The 23,357-nt window shown below is 42.9% G+C and overlaps 1 protein-coding gene across 6 annotated transcripts in view; it reads right to left on the bottom strand.

The window, feature by feature from the left end:
* The window catches only part of SLC44A2 (solute carrier family 44 member 2 (CTL2 blood group)), a 123,759-nt gene that overhangs the window by 61,919 nt on the left and 38,483 nt on the right, over positions 1 to 23,357 (bottom strand). For all 6 annotated transcript variants that reach the window (XM_070938303.1, XM_070938305.1, XM_070938307.1 and 3 more), the window contains exon 5: positions 20,461 to 20,545. In XM_070938303.1, the coding sequence (XP_070794404.1) occupies positions 20,461 to 20,545 (85 nt within the window). The remainder of the gene's footprint in view (positions 1 to 20,460; positions 20,546 to 23,357) is intronic.

Below are 23,357 nucleotides of genomic sequence, written 5' to 3'. Positions count from 1 at the left end.
ATTTTTAGTTAACATTTTAGTTTTCGATTTATTTAACTTGAACCCTGCCACCTCTCCGTACTTACCAATTTCTTCCAAAGTTTGAATACCTGTTTCTAATGGTTCCTCCATGATTAATGCCACATCATCCACAAAGGCTTGGGTTTTATATGTTTCTTTCTTTCTTTTTTTTTTTTTTTGGTTTTAATGTTTTATTAAGAAATTATAATAATACAATTTTTATCCATCCGGTTACATAGTATGGAAAAAGAAATAAATACAAATTACATATTGTACATATATAAATAATCTCTGCAGACCAGTTACATGGTATCAAAGAAATTGTGTTCTCATATCATTCTTAGTGTATATTTATATAATAATCTTTTACGATAAATTAGTAAATACATAAATCACGTCTTTTCCTTACCCATGTAACCTTTCCTTGCCTTATTATATTTCCTACCATCTGCAGTACATCTTCTCTTTCTTTTTCATTTAACTATTCGTTGTACTTGCTCTGGTCTTTTTCCTTTTTTTTTTATTTCAACTTCCTCTTCTCTAACCACCCGTACCACTTGTCCCATACGCTATAATAATCAGAATCTTCTCTGTCATTAATTTCTAATGTTAATTTATTCATCTCGGCACATTCCATTATTTTGCCAATTACTTGTTCCTTAGTTGGTATTTTTTCCTCTTTCCATTGTTGAGCGAAAGCGATTCTTGCTGCTGTTATTATATGCACTGCCAAGTATTTCTTCTTTTTTGCCATTTCCGTCTTAAGAATTCCCAGGAGAAGTATTTTAGGATCTAATTCAAAGGTTTCACCTATTATTTCTGAAAGCCAATTGCAAATCATCTTCCAATATTTTTTTGCTTGAGAGCAGGTCCACCAGCAGTGGTAAAAAGTACCTTGCTGGTGTCCACACTTCCAGCACTTTGGGTTTGAGTTAGGGTAAATCTTGGCAATCCTAGCTGGTGCTAGGTGCCACCTATAAATCATCTTGTACTGGTTCTCCTTGTAAGTGGTTGCCTTAGTAAATCTTATATTGTTGTTCCATATTTGATCCCATTCTTCCAGATTTATATTCTTCCCAATATTTTTGGCCCATGCTAACATTGGGTCTTTAACCACTTCTTCCATCAGGTCATATTCTACTAAGTAGTTATACAATTTAGCTAATAATTTATTATCTGTACTCATCCAAATCTTATCAAAATCTTTGCTACCCATTTCTATACCATATTGTTCTTTATCTTTTTTGTATCTTGATTTTATCTGTGCGTATGTCCACCATTCAACAAAAGTGCCTTGTTCTTTTAATTGTTCTATTGTTTTGAGATTCCCTGCTTCATCTAGAATTTCTTTATATTTTACAGTTTTACCATGATCCAAAACGTTTGGGTAAATTATCGCCTCCATGGTTGAAAGCCAGCAGGGAATTTTGGAGTAGTGTTTTCGTCTTATTTCTTCCCACGTTGACTTCAATATATCCCTCAATTTATGTTTATTGAAATGTGTTTTGGTTTTTTTCCCCGTTTCCCATAAATAGGCATGCCAACCCATCTGGAGATCATGCCCTTCTAGCGTTAGGATTCTTTTGTTCGCTAAAGTCGCCCATTCTTTTAGCCAAACAAGAATTGCTGCTTTATAATATGTTTCCCATATAGGTAATCCAAGCCCTCCTCCATTTTTTTTATCTTGTAAACTCCTGATTGCTATTCTTGGTTTTTTTCCTCCCCAAATAAATTTCCTGATAGTGGCATTAAATTCGCTGAAATTTTTTTTGTCTAATTTAATTGGCGCTGTTTGGAACAAATACAACAGTTTGGGTAGGATGCTCATTTTAATTGTCGCTATCCTCCCAAGGAAGGAAATTTGCAGTTTCCCCCACTTCTCTAAGTCTTGTTTAATGCTTTTTACCAAGGGGACATAGTTATCCTCTTTGTGGGCCAGGTACTTTGTTGAAATCCATACTCCCAGATATTTAACTTTTTTCACAATTTGGATTCCCATAGATTTCTCCAAGGTTTCCTTCTGGTTTTTCGTCATATTTTTGGTGAGCATTTTGGTTTTAGATTTATTTAATTTGAGCCCCGCTACTTCTCCATATTTATCAAGTATTTCCAATATTTGTATACCTGTTTCCACCGGTTCTTCCATGATTAAAACGACATCGTCCGCGAACGCTTGAACTTTATATGTTTCTTTCCTAATTTTAAGCCCTTTAATTTGATCACTCTCTCTAATCTTCTTCAATAGTACTTCTAGTGCCAATATGTACAAAAGTGGTGACATTGGGCATCCCTGTCTTACTCCTTTGCTGATCTGAAATGTTTTGGTGAGTTCACCGTTTACTAAAATATTGGCCCTTCGTTTCTCATAAATCGTGTTTATTGTGTTTGTAAAATTTTGTCCAAATCCCATTATATTCAGTTGTTGCTTTATAAACTCCCAGTTCAAATTGTCGAAGGCCTTCTGTGCGTCTAAAAATACTAATGCCACCTCTTTTTCCGGGTGTTCCTCGTAATATTCTATCACATCCGGAATCGTCCTTGTATTATTCCTAATTAGCCTCCCTGGGAGGAATCCATTCTGATCGCTATGTATTATCTTATTGAGGATTCTTTTTAATCTTTCCGCTAATATGTTCATGTATATTTTATAATCAATATTAAGAAGGGAAATTGGCCTATAATTCTGTATCAATTTGGTATCCGATCCTTCTTTTGGTAGGAGTGTAATATAGGCCTCTCTCCAAGATTCTGGTATTTTGTTTTTCATTAAGGCCTCATTAAAAATTTCAAGCATTCTTGGGAGTAAAATGTCTTCTAATTCTAAATTTTTATATAATTCCCCTGGGAATCCATCCGGGCCCGGAGATTTGTTTTTTTTTCAATTTGGCAATTGCAGTCTTTAACTCTGTTAATGTGATCTCTTTGTTCAACATCTCTTTTTCCTCCTCTCCAATCTGTGGCATTCCCTTCTCCAATAAATATTGTTTTACTTTCTCTTTGGGTATATCTTCTTCTTTATATAAAGACGCATAGAATTCGCGTGCTATTTCCTGTTTTTCTTCTTCCTTAGTTGTGATATGGCCTTCGGTGTCTTCTAATTGGAGAATAATTCCTTTCTCTCTCTCTTTTTTAATTCTGTAGGATAACCACCTTCCTGGCTTATTGGCGTTCTCGAAGTAATATTGTTTTGTTCTCTTAATATTATATGCTAATTTTTTTTGATCAATTATATTTAATTTATGACGAATATTCATCCAATTTTCTTTTATTATTTCATTGTCAGGGTTTTGTTGCGCCTCTTTCTCTGCCTTTGCCAGTTCTTCTAGCAATGTTCTTTGAACTTCTCTCCTCTCTTTATTTCTATATGCTCCATATGATATCATTAGGCCTCTTAAATAGGCCTTCATCGTGTCCCAGATTATTCCCCGGTCCATTAATTCTTTTTCATTTTCTTCAAAAAAAATTGCTAACTCCCCCCTAACTTTGTCAATATTTTTTTTGTCTCTCAAAAATTGTGTATTCATTCTCCATCTTGTGTTCTTTCTCTTATATCTACTTTTCCATCTGATTTCCAATGGATTGTGGTCTGCCCAGGTATTGGGTAAGATTTCTGCTGATACAATGTCCATACCCAAGTTCCTGCTTATCCACATCATGTCTATTCTAGACCATGATTTATTGGGGTTAGAATAAAAGGTGTATTGTCTTTTATTGGGGTGTAGTGTTCGCCAAATATCTACAAGGTTTAGTTCATCCACTAAGTCGAAGAAGGTTTTTGGTAAATTTTTCCTTTTTTTCTTTTGACCTCTGGGTCTTTTGTGATCTTTGTTCACGTCGACCACTCCGTTGAAATCCCCAATGATGCAAATATTGTTGTTATCTAATCCTCTTATTATTTCTCGTGTCTTATTGAAAAACTCTTTCAGATTTTTATTTGGTGCATAAATCGCTGCTATTAATATTGCCAAATTGCCTCTCTCAATTTCAACAATTAGTAATCTCCCTTTGGGGTCTACATATTTCAGTTCTGTCTTCATTTCTTTTTTAATATATAATGCCACCCCTCTCTTTTCCTTCATGGCTAAGGAGGTGTAGAGATTCCCCAATTTTTTATATTCCAAATATTTTTTGTGTTCTTGTTTAATGTGTACCTCCTGAAGGCAGACTATGTCTGCATTTTGTGTGACTAATTTGTTAAAGAAGGTTTTTCTTTTTTTATGATCATTAAGTCCATTTACATTAATCGATAGGATTTTCCAATCATTCATCCTTTTTGCCTTGTGTTAATTTACTTAAATTTGAGGTTGGTGTTTGCTCGGACTGCTCTTTGAGGTCTTTGTTTCTTCCTTGCTTCTCTACTTTCTTTCTCTTCCTTTTCTTTCTCCTCTGAGCTCTCTTTCCCCGTCGGGACCTCTTCTTGGGATCTTCTTTGGGTGAGTTCTTCTTCTGTGATCACAGCTTCCAATTCCTCTTTGCTACTTTGTTCGTCTTCTGACCCTCTCAGTTGGTCAAGGAATTCTTGAGCCTCCACCAAACTGTTTATTTTAATTCTCCTCCCTTGCCAAGTGATCAGCATACCCTCCGGCAAGCTCCATCTGAAAAGTATATTCCTTTTGTTCAGCTGTGTGGCAAGGAATCTGTAGTCTCTTCGTTGTTCTCTCACCCTCCTCGGCACTTGCTTCAGGACAACCACCTCCTTTTCCTTATAATTGATCGGTTCTTCTTTTACCATTTTATAAAAGATATCCTTAACTTTTTTTCTTGCGAACCTTATACGTACCTCTCTGGGTAGTTTATTCCGTCTAGCGTAGTTCGTCTGTACTCTGTACACCTCGTCCAATTCTTTTATTATATCGTCTGTATCCTGTTGGAGCACCTCCGCTATTAATTCAGCCATTACTTGGCCTAAATTTTCGTCCTTGTCTTCTGTAACGTTTTGGAAACGCAGATAGAAAGAAGCTCTATCCATTTCCAACTGCGTAATCGAGTCCTCCAAATCTCTGTTCTGGGCCATTAATTTTTGATCTACTGTCTCTAGATCTTTCTCTTGTTGTTCCACCTTGGATTCTATTTTTTGTATTCTCTGTTCGTTCTTTTGTATGGCTTGTTGTATGTCACTCATTTTTTGGTCAATGCCTTGTATGTCTGTTTTCATTTCCTGATGGTTATTAGACATTTTCTCTTGCATTAAGAGCATTGTCTCTTGGATCATTGCTAATGACGACTGCATCGCTTGCATTGTTGGAATCACTGATGATTTCTCGATTTTTGGTAGCCCCTCTATCGATTTTTGGGTTGCAGGGGACGACATTATAATTGTGGGACTTGATACGCTGGGAGTTACTTTCTTTCCTGTTTTTGCCACAGTGGATGCAAAACTTGTCATCTCCCTCAGCGCTTTCACCTGTTCTTTGACTATCCTTTCTATGTTTCTCCAAACAGTCATCCACTAATTGACTTCCCTTGCTTAATTTACCAGGACTAAGAAGAGAATTTTTTGGGGTATTCCCAATTTACAAAACAGGTAGTAATAATACAGTCGACCTTTTCTCCGCTATGCTTCCCACTACTTAGCTTTGTTGACTAATCAATATTTAGGAACTGTGTTTCTTATTTAGTTTAACTCCTGATATTAATTAATTAGATTCTCAATTCTTAAACAGAAAAAAAGGTAATAATAATGATAAATCCTTTCAGTACAAATATATATAATCAATAAATTAATACTCAGTGTCCAATCAGTAAGCACTTAATTAATTGAAGTTATAGAATAAATCACTATTTTATAAAAATTAATCCTTGGTAATATTAAACACAGTGATCAGTCAATAGCCACTCTATGCAATGGAAAATAGAAAAACAAGACAAAAAAGTATCTAATGAATAAGTGATATATAAATAGATAAATATTTATTTAATATAAAAATAAAGATAAGTAGATATATAAATATAAATATATAAATATGTAAATAAATGGGTATATAAATAGATAGATAAATAGAAGAGAGTAGATTCTAATATGTCTATACAGATATTTAAATATATTAATTAGCTATGTTGTATTACTACTTTTAATACTTTGAATATATAGGTACTTTAAATATTTTGAATACTTATATAAATATTTTAAATACTTTAAATGTATAGAGAAGCAAAAGAAAGAAGAATAAATATGTATATATTATAATTTTAGACTATTTTTAAACTAATAACAATATGTGTTAATATAAATATAAATTTAAATTCAGCTCTCCTTAGTCCCTTCAAGTACCACACTTGCTAGAGTCTATGCAGAAAGGTACATTAATTTAATATCACCCTTCTACTTCTCGCTTCTTCAAGATCTCCAACACCTTGTAAAAGTAAGTTTGATTGTTCCGTTTATCTCTTCCTGATGCTCCTTCTTTCCTCTCTAGCTCTTCGTTGTTCTTCTCGTTGGTATTAAGTATGGTTGCACTTCTGGTCCTAAATTTCCGGTCGTTCTCCTCTCCAGTCAACAGAATCTCTTTCCCACGTCCTCAGCGCTCGATCTATACAGCAAGTTAGATCCAAAAAGGTAGTGCCGCTGTTCCGCTTGCCGATCTTTCCTCCTTCTTTCTTGCCGGCCTGTCTGCGATCTTTTTAGCTGTCAAACCTCCTCCTCTCTTTCAATCGCCACTTTTTTCCTCTTATGAGTCCTTCCACTCCGACCCAGCCAGCGAAGTTTTGCCGATCTCAGGCGCGCTCTGAAGAAAGTGGTTACGAGTGCGCTCACCTCTCTTTCCTGGAATCTTTGCTTCCCCTCTTGTTGGCTATCGTGGCTTCGAGTCTGCCATTAAGAGGCAGACGCGCCCCGTTAGCTTGACAGTGGAAATCGGTCGCGCCGGGTGGGTTTGCGCTCCACCACTCGACTCACCGAAGCCCCACTATTGTCCACGAAGCCCTCCAGGCTTCCACACCTCGAACGGTCCCCAAAACGTTGCGCTAAGTGGCAGTGGGAGAGAGCGATCACTCTCACCACGCCATGACACCACGAGTCACCAACCGGAAGTGTTTCCTTTCTGATTTTAAGTCCCTTAATTTGCTTATTTTCTCTGATCCTTTTTAATAACACTTCTAATGCCAAGATAAACAAAAGCGGTGATAAGGGGCATCCCTGTCTCATCCCTTTTCTGATTTGGAAAGTTTTTGTTAGTTTTCCGTTCACTAATATGTTGGCCCTTTGTTTCTCATAGATCGCATTTATTGTATTCATAAAATTTTGTCCGAATCCCATTTTGTTAATTTGTTGCTTCATAAATTCCCAGTTCAAATTATCAAACGCCTTTTTGGCATCTAAAAAGACCAGCGCCAATTCTTTATCTGGGTGTTCCTCATAGTACTCTAACACATCTAAAACTGTTCTTATGTTTTTTCTTATTTGCCTCCCTGGCAGGAATCCATTTTGGTCGCCGTGTATTATCTTGTTTAAAATTCCCTTTAACCTATCTGCCATGATACTCATATAGATTTTATAGTCAGTGTTAAGGAGGGAGATCGGTCTATAGTTTTTTATCAATTTAACATCTGTTCCTTCTTTTTGCAGAAGTGTAACATATGCCTCCCTCCATGATTCTGGTATTTTGGATTTTATCAAAGCCTCATTAAAAATATCTAAAAATTTCGGTAGGAGGATATCCTCTAAGTCTAAATTTTGGTATAGTTCCCCTGGGAGTCCATCCGGTCCCGGTGATTTGTTCTTTTTCAATTTAGCTATCGCAGTCTTCAACTCTGTCTTTGTAATTTCTTTGTTTAACATCTCTCTTTCTGCCTCCCCAATCACTGGAAGTTCTTTTTCCAATAAGTATTGCACTACTTTTTCTTTGGGGATGTCTTCTTCCTTATACAGAGTAGAATAGTAATCACGAATAATCTCTAATTTCTCTTCTTCTGTATTTATGATATGGCCCTCTTGGTCTTCTAATTGGTAAATGATCCCTTTCTCTTTTTCTTTTTTTTTTTTTGATTCTATAGGACAGCCATCTGCCCGACTTATTGGCATTTTCAAAGTGGTATTGTTTAGATCATTTGATTTCATATGCCAATTTTTCCTGATCAATTATATTTATTCTGTGCTGTATGATCATCCAATTTTCTTTCGCCGTTTCGTTGTCCGGATTCTGTTGTACTTCCTTCTCTGCTTTCTGCAATTCTTCCAACAGTTTCCTCTGGATCTCCCTTTTTTCTTTATTTTTATGTGCTCCATAAGCCATTGCCAATCCTCTTAGGCATGCCTTCATTGTATCCCAAATTATTCCTCGATCGGTTGGTTCCTTTTCGTTTTCTTCAAAGAAGGCCTTTAATTCTCCCTTGATTCTCTCAATATTTTGTTTATCCTGAAGGAATTGCATGTTTAATCTCCATCGTGTATTACTCTTTTTATATCCGCTCCTCCATTTGATCTCCAATGGGTTGTGGTCCACCCATATATTGGGTAGAATCTCGGCTGACATGATATCCATTCCTACATTCCTACTTGCCCACATCATGTCAATTCTGGACCAGGATTTTTTGGGGCTTGAGTAAAAAGTATATTGTCTTTTATATGGGTGTAAGGTTCGCCAGATGTCTACCAAGTTCAATTCGTCCACCAGCTCGAAGAAGGATTTTGGTAAGGTTTTCCTCTTTTTCTTTTGGCCTTTAAATCTTTTATAGTCTTTATTTGGGTCTACCACTCCATTGAAGTCTCCAATTAAACATATATTGTTATTATCCATTTTACATAATATTTCTCGCACTTTGTGGTAGAATACTCTCAGATTTTTGTTTGGGGCATAAATAGCTGTTATTAATATTGAAGAATTACCTCTCTTAACTTCAACCGCCAGGATCCTACCCTTTGAATCTGCATATTTCAGCTCTGCCTTTATTTATTTCTTAATATATAAGGCCACCCTTCTCTTTTTTTTTTCTGCTAAGGAGGTGTAGAGGTTTCCGAGTTTTTTGAATTCCAGAAATTTTCCGTCATCTTTTTTTATATGCACCTCTTGGAGGCATACTATATCCGCATTTTGCTGGACTAATTTAGTAAAGAATATTTTTCTTTTTTTATAGTCATTCAAGCCATTTACATTTATCGATAGAAGTTTCCAATCGTCCATTCTTGTAACCTGGTGTTGTTTTAGTTCTTGTTCGCGCGTGTAGCTCTCTGTGGTCTTTGTTTCTTCCTTACTTCCTTGCTTTCCTTTTCTTCTGTCTCTTCCGGGGTTCCTTCTTTGGATCTTCTTAGTTGGGTGAGTTCTTCTTCTGTGTTGATCACTTCCAATTCCTCTTTGCTGCTCTGATCTTCCTCTGAACCTCTCAGTTGATCTAAGAACTCCTGGGCCTCTAACAGACTTCCTATTTTAATTTTCTTCCCTTGCCATGTTATCATCATACCCTCCGGTAGAATCCACCTAAAGAGTATGCTCCTCTTACTTAATTGAACAGCTAGGAATCTATAATCTCTTCTTAGTTCTCTCACCCTCCTCGGAACTTGCTTCAATACAATCACCTCCTTTCCTTTGTAGCTAACTGGTTCCTCTCTCACCATATTGTAGAAGATGTCCTTGACTTTTTTTCGCGCAAACCTTATATGGACTTCCCTAGGCAGTTTATTTCGTCTGGCATAATTAGTTTGAACCCTGTATACCTCATCTAACTCTTTTATTATCTCATCTGTGTCTTGTTGTAAGACCTCGGCTATTAATTCAGCCATAACCTGGCCCAGATTTTCATCCTTATCCTCAGAGATGTTTTGAAAGCGCAGATAGAAGGAAGCTCGGTCCATCTCTAATTGCGTAATCGAGACCTCCAGCTCCCTGTTTTGCGCCATTAGCTTTTGGTCTACAACTTCCAGGTTCTTTTCTTGTTGCTCCATTTTGGACTCCATCTTATTTATTTTCTGTTCATTCATTTGTATCGTCTGCTGTATATCACTCATTTTTTGATCTATAACTTTAATGTCCGTTTTTAATTCAAGATGATTGCTAGTCATCTTTTCCTGCATCATGAGCATTGTCTCTTGTATCATCGTAAGAGTCGACTGCATTGCTTGCATGGTGGGGATCATGGCTGATTTTTCAGTCTTTGATAAGCCTTCTGTTGACTTTTGCATTGTTGGTGATGACATCGTGATCGTGGGATTAGATAGGTTTTGAGTTGTTTTTTTCCCCAGTTTTTATCACTGTAGATGAGAGGCTTGTCATCTCCTTCAACACTCTTGCCTGGTCTTTAACTATCTTTTCTATGTTTCTCCAGGTGGTCATCCACTAGTTGTTATTTATTTATTTTTCCCTTTTGTTTGATCTATCTTCTACTAGGGTCTCTATAAGTCTTGATTATTTCTTGTCTACTCTGCCTCCTTTATCTATTCCTTAACTTAATCTCATGATGATTTAATCAAGTCTATTGGTCTCTTCTATCTAAGTCCAGTTTTCTCTATTTAAATACTGATCTCTTTTCACTAATCCAGTTGATATATGTCTCTCTCTTCAATCAAATACAATTCTACTAATAATTAATCCTATATCCTATAGCATTCAGTCATTTAAATCAGTTATAATTCTATTAATACTTAATCAAATATAACAAATAGTGATACTTAGTTTAACTAATTTCACATAACAATTGAATGTATTCTTGTTTATATTAGTTCCCTAAATATAAATATAAATAAATTTATACACAATCATTAGTATATATACGTAATTAAATAAGAAATCAGTTAATTAGTCAGTCAATTAATCAGTCCCTGACTCAAGTATTTATCAGTAATTATGCTAAATAGTATATCAGTTTGTAAAAGAGTATATGCCTTAACTATAAATGCAAATAGTTACAATAATTTAAATATTAAAAAAATAATCAAGCTTATACACAATTATTTAAATAGGTTCTTCCAATAATAATAATAATAATAATAATAATAATAATTATTATTATTATTATTATTATTATTATTATTATTATTATTATTATTATATTTCTATACCGCCCTTCTCTCGAAGGACTCAGGGCGGTGTACAGCCTATTTAAAAACGGAATCAACATCAATTTAAAATAATTTAAAAATATTAAATAAATTTGGCTTAATTTAAAACCCCCAAAACTTAAAACTTCCAATTTAAAATTATGTTGCTAACCCAGCCTGGCGGAACAACAGGGTCTTGAGTGTGCAGCGAAATACCCGGAGGTCAGAAATCTTACGAATTTCCGGGGGCAGTTCATTCCACAGGGCTGGGGCTCCCACAGAGAAGGCCCTCCCCCTGGGTGTCGCCAGCCGACATGACTTGGCCGATGGCACCCTGAGGAGACCCTCTCTGTGGGAGCGGACTGGTTGGTGGGAGGCTATCGGTGGCAGAAGACGGTCTTGAAGGTACCCGGGTCCTGTGCCATGGAGCGCTTTAAAGGTGGTGACCAACATCTTGAATTGCACCCGGAAGACCACTGGGAGCCAGTACAGCTCGCGCAGGAGGGGTGTCACGTGGGCGCAACGGGTTGCACCCATAACCACCCGCGCGGCCGCATTCTGGACCAGTTGGAGCCTCCGAGTGCTCTTTAAGGGGAGCCCCATGTAGAGAGCATTACAATAGTCCAACCAGGAGGTAACAAAGGCGTGAGTGACTGTGCGCAGGGCGTCCCGGTCCAGAAAGGGCTGCAACTGGCGAATCAGGCGAACCTGATAAAAGGCCCTCCTGGCCACGGCCGTCATATGCTCTTCTAAAGACAGCCGTGCATCCAGGAGGACACCCAGATTGCGAGCCCTCTCTGTGGGGAGCAAAGATTCACCCCCAATAGTCAGCGATGGCACCTGCTGACTATATCAGGACGCCAGAAGCCACAACCACTCGGTCTTGGAAGGGTTGAGTCTGAGCCTGTTCCTCCCCATCCAGATCCGCACGGCCTCCAGGCAGTGAGACATCACATCAAGGGCATCCTTGGGGTGGTCTGGGGTGGAGATGTACAGCTGAGTGTCGTCAGCGTACAGATGACACTTCACCCCAAAACCACGGATGATCTCACCCAGCGGCTTCACATAAATGTTGAACAGGAGGGGCGAGAGAACCGACCCTTGCGGCACTCCCCATGCGAGATGCCTCGAGGTCGACCTCTGTCCCCCTGCCAACACAAACTGCGAGCGGTTGGAGAGGAAGGAGAAGAACCACCGCAGAACAGTGCCCCCCATTCCTAACCCCCTCAACCACTGCAGCATGATACCATGGTCGATGGTATCAAAAGCCGCTGAGAGATCTAATAGGACTAAGACAGAGGAGCAACCCCTGTCCCAAGCCCTCCAGAGATCATCCACCAACGCGACCAATGCTGTTTCTGTGCTGTACCCCTGCCTGAAGCCCGACTGGCACGGGTCCAGATAGATAGCTTCATCCAGGTGTCGGGGAAGCTGTCGTGCCACCACGCTCTCAACAACCTTCGCCACAAAACGATGGTAGTTGGCTAATCCAGGGAAGGCTTCTTGAGGAGGGGCCTCACTACCGCCTCTTTCAAGGCGGCAGGAAAGGCACCCTCGCTCAGAGAAGCAGTTATAATCCCCTGGAGCCAGCCTCGTGTAACCTCCTGGGAGGCCAGTACCAACCAGGAGGGACACGGGTCCAATAAACACATGGCGGCACTAATCTTACCCAGAACCCTGTCCACATCCTCGGGAGCCACAGGATCAAACTCCTCCCAGATAACATTCTCAAGATCTGCCCTCGTCTCCTCCAGTGGACTCATCCAATCGGAGTCCAAGCCATCCCAAATCCGAGCGACTTTATCGTGCAGGAATTGCACAAAATCCTCAGCACGACCCTGCAAGGGATCTTCCCACACTCCCCCCCAAAGAAGGGAGTGGGTCACCCTAAACAGGGCGGCTGGGCGGTTCTCTGCAGATGCAATAAGAGCGGAAAAATGGTTAGATTTTGCCACTTTTATCGCCACTAGGTAGGTCTTGATATAAGACCTCACCTGTGTCCGGTCGGAATCGGATTGACTAGTCCTCCAAATGCTCTCTAGGCGTTTTTTCCGACGCTTCATCTCTCTCAGCTCCTCAGAGAACCAAGGAGCCAATTGAGATCGGCATCGGGTCAGAGGCCGCAAAGGCACGACGCAGTCCAAAGCTCCAGCGGCCGCCCTTTCCCAGGTGGCCACCAGCTCTTCAGTCGAGTCGTGTGTCAGAGTCTCAGGAAACGGCCCAAGCTCCGTCAGGAACCTTTCGGGGTCCATCAGGCGCCTGGGATGGAACCATCTGGTCGGTTCCATCTCCCTGCGGTGGGGGAAAGCGGTAGGAAAGTCCAAGTGGAGGAGCGAATGATCTGTCCATGACAGGGGTTTGATGTCTAGGTCCCCTCTACCAAGATCATTCAACCACTGACCAGAGATAAATATCAAGTCCAGAGTGTGTCCCCCTATGTGAGTGGGGCCTTGAACTACCTGGGTCAGGTCCATGGCCGTCATGGAAGCCATGAACTCCCGAGCCACCTCTGACGCCTCACCCACAGATGGAAGGTTGAAATCCCCCATGATAATAAGTCTGGGGGTATCAACCGCCACCCCGGCAATGACGTCGAGTAGCTCGGGCAGGGTCGCTGCCACGTGGCAGGGAGCCAGGTACGTGGTCAGCAAACCCATCTGCACCCCACGGCCCCACTTCACACAAAGGGACTCACATCCGGCTATCTGAGGAACAGTGGTCTCCCTCGGACAAAGACTTTCCCTAATAATCACCGCCACTCCCCCACCCCTCCCCTGGGCCCTTGGCTGATGAAATGCACGGAAACCTGGTGGGCACATTTCAACAAGGGGGACCCCCCTCTTGGCCCAACCAGGTCTCCGTAATACCTGCCAGGTCCGCACCCCCCTCCGAAATAAGATCACAAATGAGGGGGGCTTTATTAACCACCGACCTGGCATTACACAACATCAGCCGCGGACCCTGGGCCTGAAACTCTGTGCAACCCAGGACACGAGTTGCGCACTGGGGGCCGGAGTGCGCAATCGCTCAAAGACAGCGCATGCGCACCCCCGACACTTGATGTGGCCCCCTCCGTCCGCCATACCTGCCCCTCCCACTTATCACATTGATGGAACTGCCCTTTTTTTCGCCACCCGGAGCCCCGGTCAGATTGCCCTTCTCGCCTCCTCCGCTGCGCCCAACCAACCCACCACCCCGCACAGTAGCTATATGGACCCCCCCCAGTCCATCTCTACAACCCCCTCCCCCCTTCTGGGTCCCCTTAAAAACCCCTCCCCCCTCCCAGACCCTTTTAAAATACAAGATGAAAATTTAACTAAAAAACCCCACAACCTCCTCCTCGCTGTAAATGTGCACAGATAAACAACTGGCAGACAATAAAACAAATATAAGAAAGTTAATGTACCAGTAGTAATAAGAGACTTATATGAATATGGTTAGTTACTTGGCTGTTCTTAGTCTCTACAGTATCTTCGGTTATAAATGCTAAGGTGGGGGAAAAATAATGTTCCAATTTCACCAATTTGTGCTTCTTCTGTCTCTTTGTATCTTAAATTTCCGAAAATTACTTGTCTTCTCCTGATAGTCCTTCTTGTCGCTCTAGTCCTTCGTTATTCTTTTCGTTGGTTTTCAATATGGATCCACTTGAGTTTTTTCTATCATTGTCATATTTTAATCTGAGATACAGTGAATTGTCAATATGTCTGTTCAATAAAATACGTTTTCCGTGGCTATATCCAGTGGTGATATTCAACCAGTTCACACCGGTTCAGCCGAACTGGTTGTTAACTTCTTGCGCAGTTCAGTGAACCGGCTGATCCCACCACTGGCTGGTCCTGTCCCACCTCTCCCAGCCACTCCTTTTCTCATCTCGTCTGCCTTCGTGGTCGTCATCACGCACGTGGCCTAACTGCTCTTCACCCGTTTTCCTCCCTTGCCTGCCTTCATGCTGGTCCTCATGCCTGTGGCTCAGCTGTTCTTCACTCATTTGCCTCCCTCCCCATTTGCTTCCCTCAGCAGCTTGTCTCCCTTGGATGTTTGCCTTCCCTCCCCGTTTGCCACTTGCCTGTTTCATGCTCATCCTCACGCCCGTAGGTCAGCTGTTCTCCCATTTTTCTCCCTCGCCCGAGGGTTGCCCGCTCGTCCACCCATCAGTTGGGCTGGCTCAGAAATGGTATGTCCCCGTCACGGGCTGGATGCAGGACTCGAGGCAGATGGGAGGGTGCATGGGCCCCAGCCTCACCGTCCCCCCTGAGGCGGCCTGCTCCCTTCGGCTGAGCGCAACTTGGTGCTTTCTCTCAGACCATCTCCCCCATTATTGTGCATCTGAGAAGCTCCCCGAACCGCGTCTTGGTCATTGAAACCACCCCAGTGAAGCCGCCACTCGACAGCAGTGAGGATCCCACCCACGTGGCCGTGCCGCCACTCATCCCTATCAGCCCAGGCTTCAGTGACTTCATGGTCTACCCATGGCACTGGGGGAAAAACATGTACAATATTACCCTCTGCCCGCATCTCAGCCTCTCCGAGAGGGCGGAAGCAATGGCAGCAAGCTTCGGAGTGCGATGGAGTGCTCCACTGGAGACGGTGAAGAAGCTAGAAGCCCCAACAGTGGTACTGGAAGCAACGGGCGCTTGAGGGTGGGTGAGCCTGAGAGGTGGGCGGGGTTGTATGAAGGACAAGCATGAGAGGAGTGACATTTGAGGAAAAAGGGTTTTGGTTTAAAAGGAACCTTATTTGGAGTCCGGGAGCCCCCGCCCCTCGTGACGTTGCGGGTGATTCACCCTCCCAATGACAACACCTCTGGGTGCCAAAAACATCCTTTTTTCTTTAAATGCTGGCTGCGACGGCCGGTACACGCAAGACGCCAGTGATGGCTGCCTTTTTGCCTAGGTTTGTCTGGCTGTCGGGAGGAAAAGCCAGCCCTTACCAACACCCAGCTTCATCGACAGTGGGCTTGCAAAGAGTAATTGTGAGCTGCCTCTTGCATCAAGCTACACTGGGGAGAGAGAGCACAAATGATTGAGCAAGCACTGAAGAGACCGTGGGAGGAGGGAAGCCAGGCAAAGGGGCAAGTGAGGGGCATCCGCAGGATGCTATAGCACATGCACTTTCCCTCAGCCTGGCAGACTTTCTAAGCCTGATAAAGCAGGGAGGGAGAAAGAGAAAGAGATCTGATCCAATCTCAGAGAGCTACATCAGGGCTGGCAGCGGTGCTCCCTCTCCCTGTCTCTCTCTCTCTCTCTCACACACACACAAATGCACACAGGTTGGATCTTTCTTTCTTTCCTCCCATCCCCTCCCGCCCCACCCACTAGGGACCCCTAGATTCCCTCCCCAACCCCACCTGGCCCATACAGGCACCACCCACGCGAGTGATGTAGAGTTGGCCATGCCCACTCAATCACACGACCCACCCAGCCACGCCCACTCAGCCGGTCATTAGGAAGAAGCAGTTGTTAAATTATTTAAATACCTAGCTTTGGAATTTGCAGGTGTTCATGTACAATGTACAATGAAAAGAAGGGTTCAGCTGCAATGGATCACTGGCTTGTAGATTTTGGATATCTGGAATATTACTGAATGGAAGAACAAGGGGACTTCCAAGCAATCAAATCAAATTTCACTTTTTATGATAGACATGTTAAAAAATGTGAGATCGATCAAATTTGCCTTTATTTGTGATGTTCAAATATTTTTACTCTTTTTGAAAAATTTCAAATTATATATTTATTTTATTTATTTTCAAATTTCTATACCGCCCTACTCCCAAAGGACTCAGTGCGGTGAATAGCCAAGATAAAATACAGATAATACAAATATTAAAAATCCATTAAAATTATTAAATTTTTTGGCCAAAACAAATTTAAAACACCCAATTTATAAACAAATTTAACGATTTAAAAATTTAAAAAGGAGAGTTAGGCCCAGCCAGCCTGCTGAAATAAAAATGTTTTGAGAGCACGACGAAACGTGTGCAGGTCCGGGATCCTCCGCATCTCCGAGGGGACCTCGTTCCAGATGGTAGGTGCCCCCACAGAGAAGGCTCTTCCCCTGGGAGCCGCCAGTCGACACTGTTTGGCCGACGGCACCCTGAGAAGCCCCTCTCTATGGGAGCGTACTGGTCGGTGAGAGGCTATTGGTAGCAGAAGGTGGTCTCGTAAATACCCCAGTCCGATGCGATGGAGCGCTCTAAAGGTGGCAACCAAAACCTTAAAGCGCACCCGGAAGACCACTGGGAGCCAATGCAGCTCGCGCAGGAAGGGAGTCACATGGGAGCGCCACGCCGCTCCCATAACCACTCGCGCGGCCACATTCTGGACCCGCTGGAGCCTCCGGGTGCTCCTCAAGGGGAGCCCCATGTAGAGAGCATTGCAGTAGTCCAGCGGGAAGTAACGAGAGCACGAGTGACCGTATTTAACGAGTCCTGATCCAGAAAAGGACGCAACTGGCGAATCAGGCGGACCTGATAAAAAGTCCCCCTGGCCACAGCCGTCAAGTGCTCTTCCAAAGACAGCCGTGAATCCAGGAGGACGCCCAAGTTGCGAGCCCTCTCCGTGGGGGCCAATGACTCGCCCCCAATAGTCAGTGATGGCACCAATTGACTATATCGGGATGTCGGAAACTACAGCCACTCGGTCTTGGATGGGTTGAGCCTGAGTCTGTTTCTCCCCATCCAGATCCGCACAGCCTCCAGGCACCGGGACATCACTTCAAGGGCATCATTGGGGTGGTCCGGGGTGGAGATGTACAGCTGAGTGTCGTCAGTGTAGATGGTACTTCACCCCGAAACCACGGATGATCTCACCCAGCGGCTTCACATAAATGTTGAACAGAAGGGGCGAGAGGACCGACCCTTGTGGCACCCCACATACAAGGGGCCTCAGGGTCGACCTCTGCCCCTGTCAACACGGACTGCGACCAGTCAGAGAGAAAGGAGGAGAACCACCGTAGGACGGTGCCCCCCACCCCTAACTCCTCTAGCCGGTGCAGCATGATACCATAGTCGATGGTATCAAAAGCCGCTGAGAGGTCTAATAGGAGTAGGACAGAGGAACAACCCCTGTCCCGAGCCCTCCAGAGATCATCAACCAACGCGACCAATGCCATTTCCGTGCTGTACCGAGGCCTGAAGCCCGACTGGAACGGATCTAGATATGATGATTCATCCAGGTATGAGGGAGCTGTCACGCTACCACACTCTCAACAACCTTTGCAATGAAGCGAAGGTTGGAGACTGGACAATAATTAGCCAACACTGCCGGGTCCAGGGAAGGCTTCTTGAGGAGAGGTCTCACCACCGCCTCTTTCAAGGCGGCGGGGAAGACACCATCTTCCTGAACTATATGATTTGATATTTGGAAATTCTTAAATTTAATATCTTTTTCTTATTTGATTATTTTTTCCTCATGCATTTAAGCAAGAAGCAAAAAAAGGGAAAAAGAAAAGTCAGAAAATGAAATCCAATAATAGTTCTAGCAGGTATTTCTTAGAATCCTCTATATCTAAAAATTTACATCTTCAACTTACAACCATAATTGAGCCCAAATTTCTGTCGCTAAGTGAGACAGTGAGTTTTGCCCCAATTTATGATCTTTCTCGCCACTGTTGTTGAATCACTGCAATTGTTAAACTAGTAACATGGTTATTAAGTGAATCTGGCTTCCTCATTGACTTTGCTTGTCAGAAGGTCACAAAAACTAATCATATGACTCCATGACACTACAACCATCATAAATATGAATCAGGTGTCAAGTATCTGAATGTTGATCATATGACTATGGGGATGCTGCAACAGTCCTAAGTGTGTCACTAAATGAACTGTTGTTAAATCAAGGATTACCTGTGTAGAATGCAACCCTCAATATATCATCCTGATTCATGCCAGATACCTGGAATTTAATTTACCATACAGAGAGCTAGTTGACTAATTTTGGAATTTAATAGTAAAGGCTTACTGACCAAACTTTTACTGTGATAAAATCAAAAGAATGTTACTTCTTCAAATACATACAAAATATCCTGCTTTGATGTGTGGTATACAGATTAAAATATTGGATGAGGACTGCAAATTCAAGTTCAGACTCATCAATGGAAGTTTATGGTGTGAATTTGGACCAGTCTCTCTCTGTCAGCCTTATAAAATAGACTAGATTAAGAAACAGATGCCATATGGATCTAAAAATATCCTAATAAAATAGCTATCTTCCAAATCTGAATATGCTTTCCTCCTCCTTCACTTTATCTTTGTGTGAATTGGGGAGAGGCTTGCCGGAGGCTTTTTCCTAAGTCTATTTCTTGGAATGGGTTCAAGCTGCATTTGTCTGATCATTGTCTTAGTAATGGATCTTCCTACCTTCTTTCAAGGCCATTCCTTATGCCTTCTACACTCTTTCCCACTCCCTCAGATTAAGCTATTTTACAAAGTTGTTCTTGTGGAGTACAATTGAGGAAAGGAATACTTTTCTTTTTGGAGAAAATCTAACAAATCAATAAACAAAAGTCTAATAAACTGAAAGTCTGATAAGCTATTGGTGAAGAAGCTCTGTGACAGCAAATCCCGGCTTCTGAATTCTTATGAAACTACTTGAAGCAAAGTCAAATATGCTTTTCCCACCAATAAGCATGAGTTATTCCTACAGGCTGGAGGGTATTGCAACTACGTTTCCTCACACCAGAATAGCCTATAACTCTGATATTCTCTGGTGATCTTCCATCTAAGTATTAATCAGGTCCAATTCAATTTAGCTTCTCAGGTCACGCCAAGATTGATGCTGCACCCCTGAGATATATTCCAAAAATCAAACAGCAATATCAAATTCTATGTATTTACCTGTTCATGAATCCTGATCTGTCCCCGTCCACACACACACACAAACACAGCCAGCCGAGGGTTAAGGAAGCACTTGGAACACACCCAGGTCTTTATCTCCAACTTGGCAGCGATATACACACCCTCTGCCAAGTGCTTTATTTCCACAGAAACAGAAAGATAATATACTCAGCGTCCAAAAGTCCAACAACAATAAATATTCCTCCCAGCAGTTCCGGACGAGGCTTTAGTGACTATCCAAGGTTTAGTTTTGTTCGTCACAAGGATCACTGGCCACCACCCTCTATTATATAGTCTCTGGGGTGTGGTCCAGTGACTCAGTTCTAATCCCTAGCACGCCTCCTGAGCTGCTGCAATCGTTTATCACGCCTTCGGAGGCGTGCGTCCAGGAATGATGTTTCTCCTTCGCTCTCATCCGAGCCACCTGTCTCCCTGCTAATCTCCTCTCCCTCAGCCGGCACCTGAGACAGTGCCAGAGGGGAGGGGCCTGGAGAGGGAGGCCTGGCTGACTCCTCTCATGCTCGGAGCTTTCTTCCTCCGATGGGACAGGCTCAGAGGGCAGGGCCACAACAAATCCATCCAAACAAAGTGGCACAACACTCTTCTAGTTTGACACCCTTGCAGAAAACATTAAGGATGAAATCAGAGAAAACCTCACCTGTGTAGTAGGACACTGAAATTCCAGCAACACCAAAGGGCTAGCACATTTCATGATGTTGAAGTAAAACAAGTAAGGCTTCTGCCTGGAAACAGAACAAAATATTACAAACTGTTCTTCTATTTGTTCCTATCCATATTGTGATACCATATGATACATAAAACTTCAAAAAAAAATGGAAGGTGTTTCCTCTAATCCTTTGGAAAAGGCTGGATATCATTTCTAAATGAATTACAATCAAGTTGATTTTAAGCATTTTTCTTGCTTTTACCAGGGCTAATCCTGCTAATGGATTTGAGCGATAATGTATTTCTTTTAATTGTATGATTATTACCAATTGGTAGTTTAGGTTATTGTCATAAACCTCATCCGCTTGCATGAATGAAAAAGTAAGCTATAAATGAAGTGTATCTTCAAAATGAGAGACCTAAGTGTAAACCTATCTTCATAACATTCTGTATGAACTTTGATGTAGAAGCTTAATGCAATTATCCTGCAAAAAAAGCAAACCCCAAAACCCAACTATTTTAAGAAATGCCTTGAAATTTAGGCTGTATCCTGCTGCGGTCTCTTCATTGATCTCTACTATCTCTTTCAGTAGCAAGGGGGTGGGTGGAAAGGTGAGTCATAGTAGAGGGAGAACAGAATACAAGATGTAAACTCCTTTCTTAGACAATTAGGTCAGTGGCTTGGCTTTAGGAACAAATCCTGTTATAAATTTCCTGTAGAAGTTAATAAAGCCTAGGAAGCGTTGGATATCTTTGGCTGTGTGAAGGACTTGCCAGTCTAGGACAGCTTGGACCTTCTGGGTGTCCATCTGGATGCCTTTTGCAGAAATATGGTAACCCAAGAAGTCTAGTTGTTGCAAATCGAAGGCACATTTTTCTGGCTTGGCAAAGAGATTATTAGATTGTTAAAATCTCTTAGTCTATGGAGGATTGTGCACAATTTGGCAAACTGTTTTCCAAAATGATTATAATATGCTATCATGAAATCTTCATAAAATATTTATTTTTTATTTATTTATTTATTTATTTATTTATTTATTTATTTATTTATTATTTATTTATTTATTTATTTATTTATTTATTTATTTTGTATACCGCCCTTCTCCCAGAGGGGACTCAGGGCGGTGAACAGCCAAAATTAAAAAACATACAAATACAAAAGTTAAGATAATTAAAAAAGAATTAAATCATTAGCTTCCCAATTTAAAACCCCCAAATTCATAAAATTTAAAATCCCAATTAAAAACCATTTAAGCTAGGCCGGCTTGGTGGAATAAAAATGTCTTCAGGGATTTACGGAAGGTCCGGAGGTCCGGGATCAATCGTATTCCAGGAGGCAGCTCGTTCCATAGGGCGGGTGCCCCCACAGAGAAGGCTCTCCCCCTGGGGGCCGCCAGCCAACATTGCCTGACCGACGGCACCCTGAGGAGGCCCTCTCTGTGAGAGCGTATTGGCTGGTGGGAGGTTATCGGTAGCAGTAGGCAGTCTCGCAAATATCCTGGCCCTAAGCCATGGAGCGCTTTAAAGATGAGAACCAAAACCTTAAAGCGCACCCGGAAGACCACCGGGAGCCAATGTAGCTCGCGCAGGAGAGGTGTTACGTGAGAGCGCCACATCGCTCCCAAAATCACCCACGTGGCCGCATTCTGCACCAGCTGGAGCCTCCGGGTGCTCCTCAAGGGGAGCCCCATGTAGAGAGCGTTGCAGTAGTCCAGGCGTGACGTGACCAGGGCATGAGTGACCGTGCACAAGGAGTCCCGATCCAGAAAGGGGCGCAACTGGCGTATCAGGCGGACCTGATATAAAGCCCCCCTGGCCACGGCCGTCATATGCTCTTCTAAAGACAGACGTGTGTCCAGGAGGACGCCCAAGTTGCGAGCCCTCTCTGTGGGGGTCAATGACTTGCCCCCAATAGCCAGCGATGGCACCAGCTGGCTATATCGGGACGCCGGTATCCACAGCCACTCGGTCTTGGAAGGGTTGAGTCGAAGCCTGTTCCTCCCCATCCAGACCCGCACGGCCTCCAGACACTGGGACATCACTTCGAGGGCATCATTGGGGTGGTCTGGGGTGGAGATGTACAGCTGAGTGTCATCAGCGTACAGATGGCATCGCACCCCAAAACCACGGATGATCTCACCCAGCGGCTTCACATAAATGTTGAACAGGAGCGGCGAGAGGACCGACCCTTGCGGCACCCCGCAAGCAAGGCACCTCGAGGTCGACCTCTGCCCCCCTGCCAACACAGACTGCGACCGGTCAGAGAGATAGGAGGAGAACCACCGCAACACGGTGCCTCCCACCCCCAATCCCTCCAGCCGGCGCAGCATGATACCATGGTCGATGGTATCAAAAGCCGCTGAGAGGTCTAACAGGACCAGAACAGAGGAACAACCCCTGTCCTGAGCCCTCCAGAGATCATCCACCAATGCGACCAATGCCGTCTCCGTGCTGTACCCAGGCCTGAAGCCGGACTGCCACGGATCTAGATAGACGGTTTCATCCAGGTACTGTGGGAGCTGTCGCGCAACCACACTCTCCACAACCTTCGCAACAAAGCGAAGGTTGGAGACTGGACGGTAGTTTGCCAAAACGGCCAGGTCCAGAGAAGGCTTCTTGAGGAGGGGCCTCACCACCGCCTCTTTCAAGGTGGGAGGCAAGAAACCCTCTCTCAAAGAAGCATTTATAATCCTCTGGAGTCAGCCTCATGTTACCTCCCGGGTGGCCAGTACCAGCCATGAGGGGCACGGGTCCAATAAACATGTGGTTGCGTTTAACCTCCCCAGAATCCTGTCCACGTCCTCAGGAGTCACAGGGTCGAACTCGTCCCAGATAACATTCTCAAGACCAGCCTCAGTCACCCTGCCAGGATCTACCCAGTCAGAGTCC

Source organism: Pituophis catenifer, unplaced genomic scaffold (assembly GCF_029215685.1).
Source record: "Pituophis catenifer annectens isolate HBS135680 unplaced genomic scaffold, rPitCat1.0.hap2 SCAF_2, whole genome shotgun sequence".
NCBI lineage: Eukaryota > Metazoa > Chordata > Lepidosauria > Squamata > Colubridae > Pituophis > Pituophis catenifer.
Note: the sequence above shows the minus strand (reverse complement) of the source record. Positions and strands in the feature narration are given on the sequence as shown.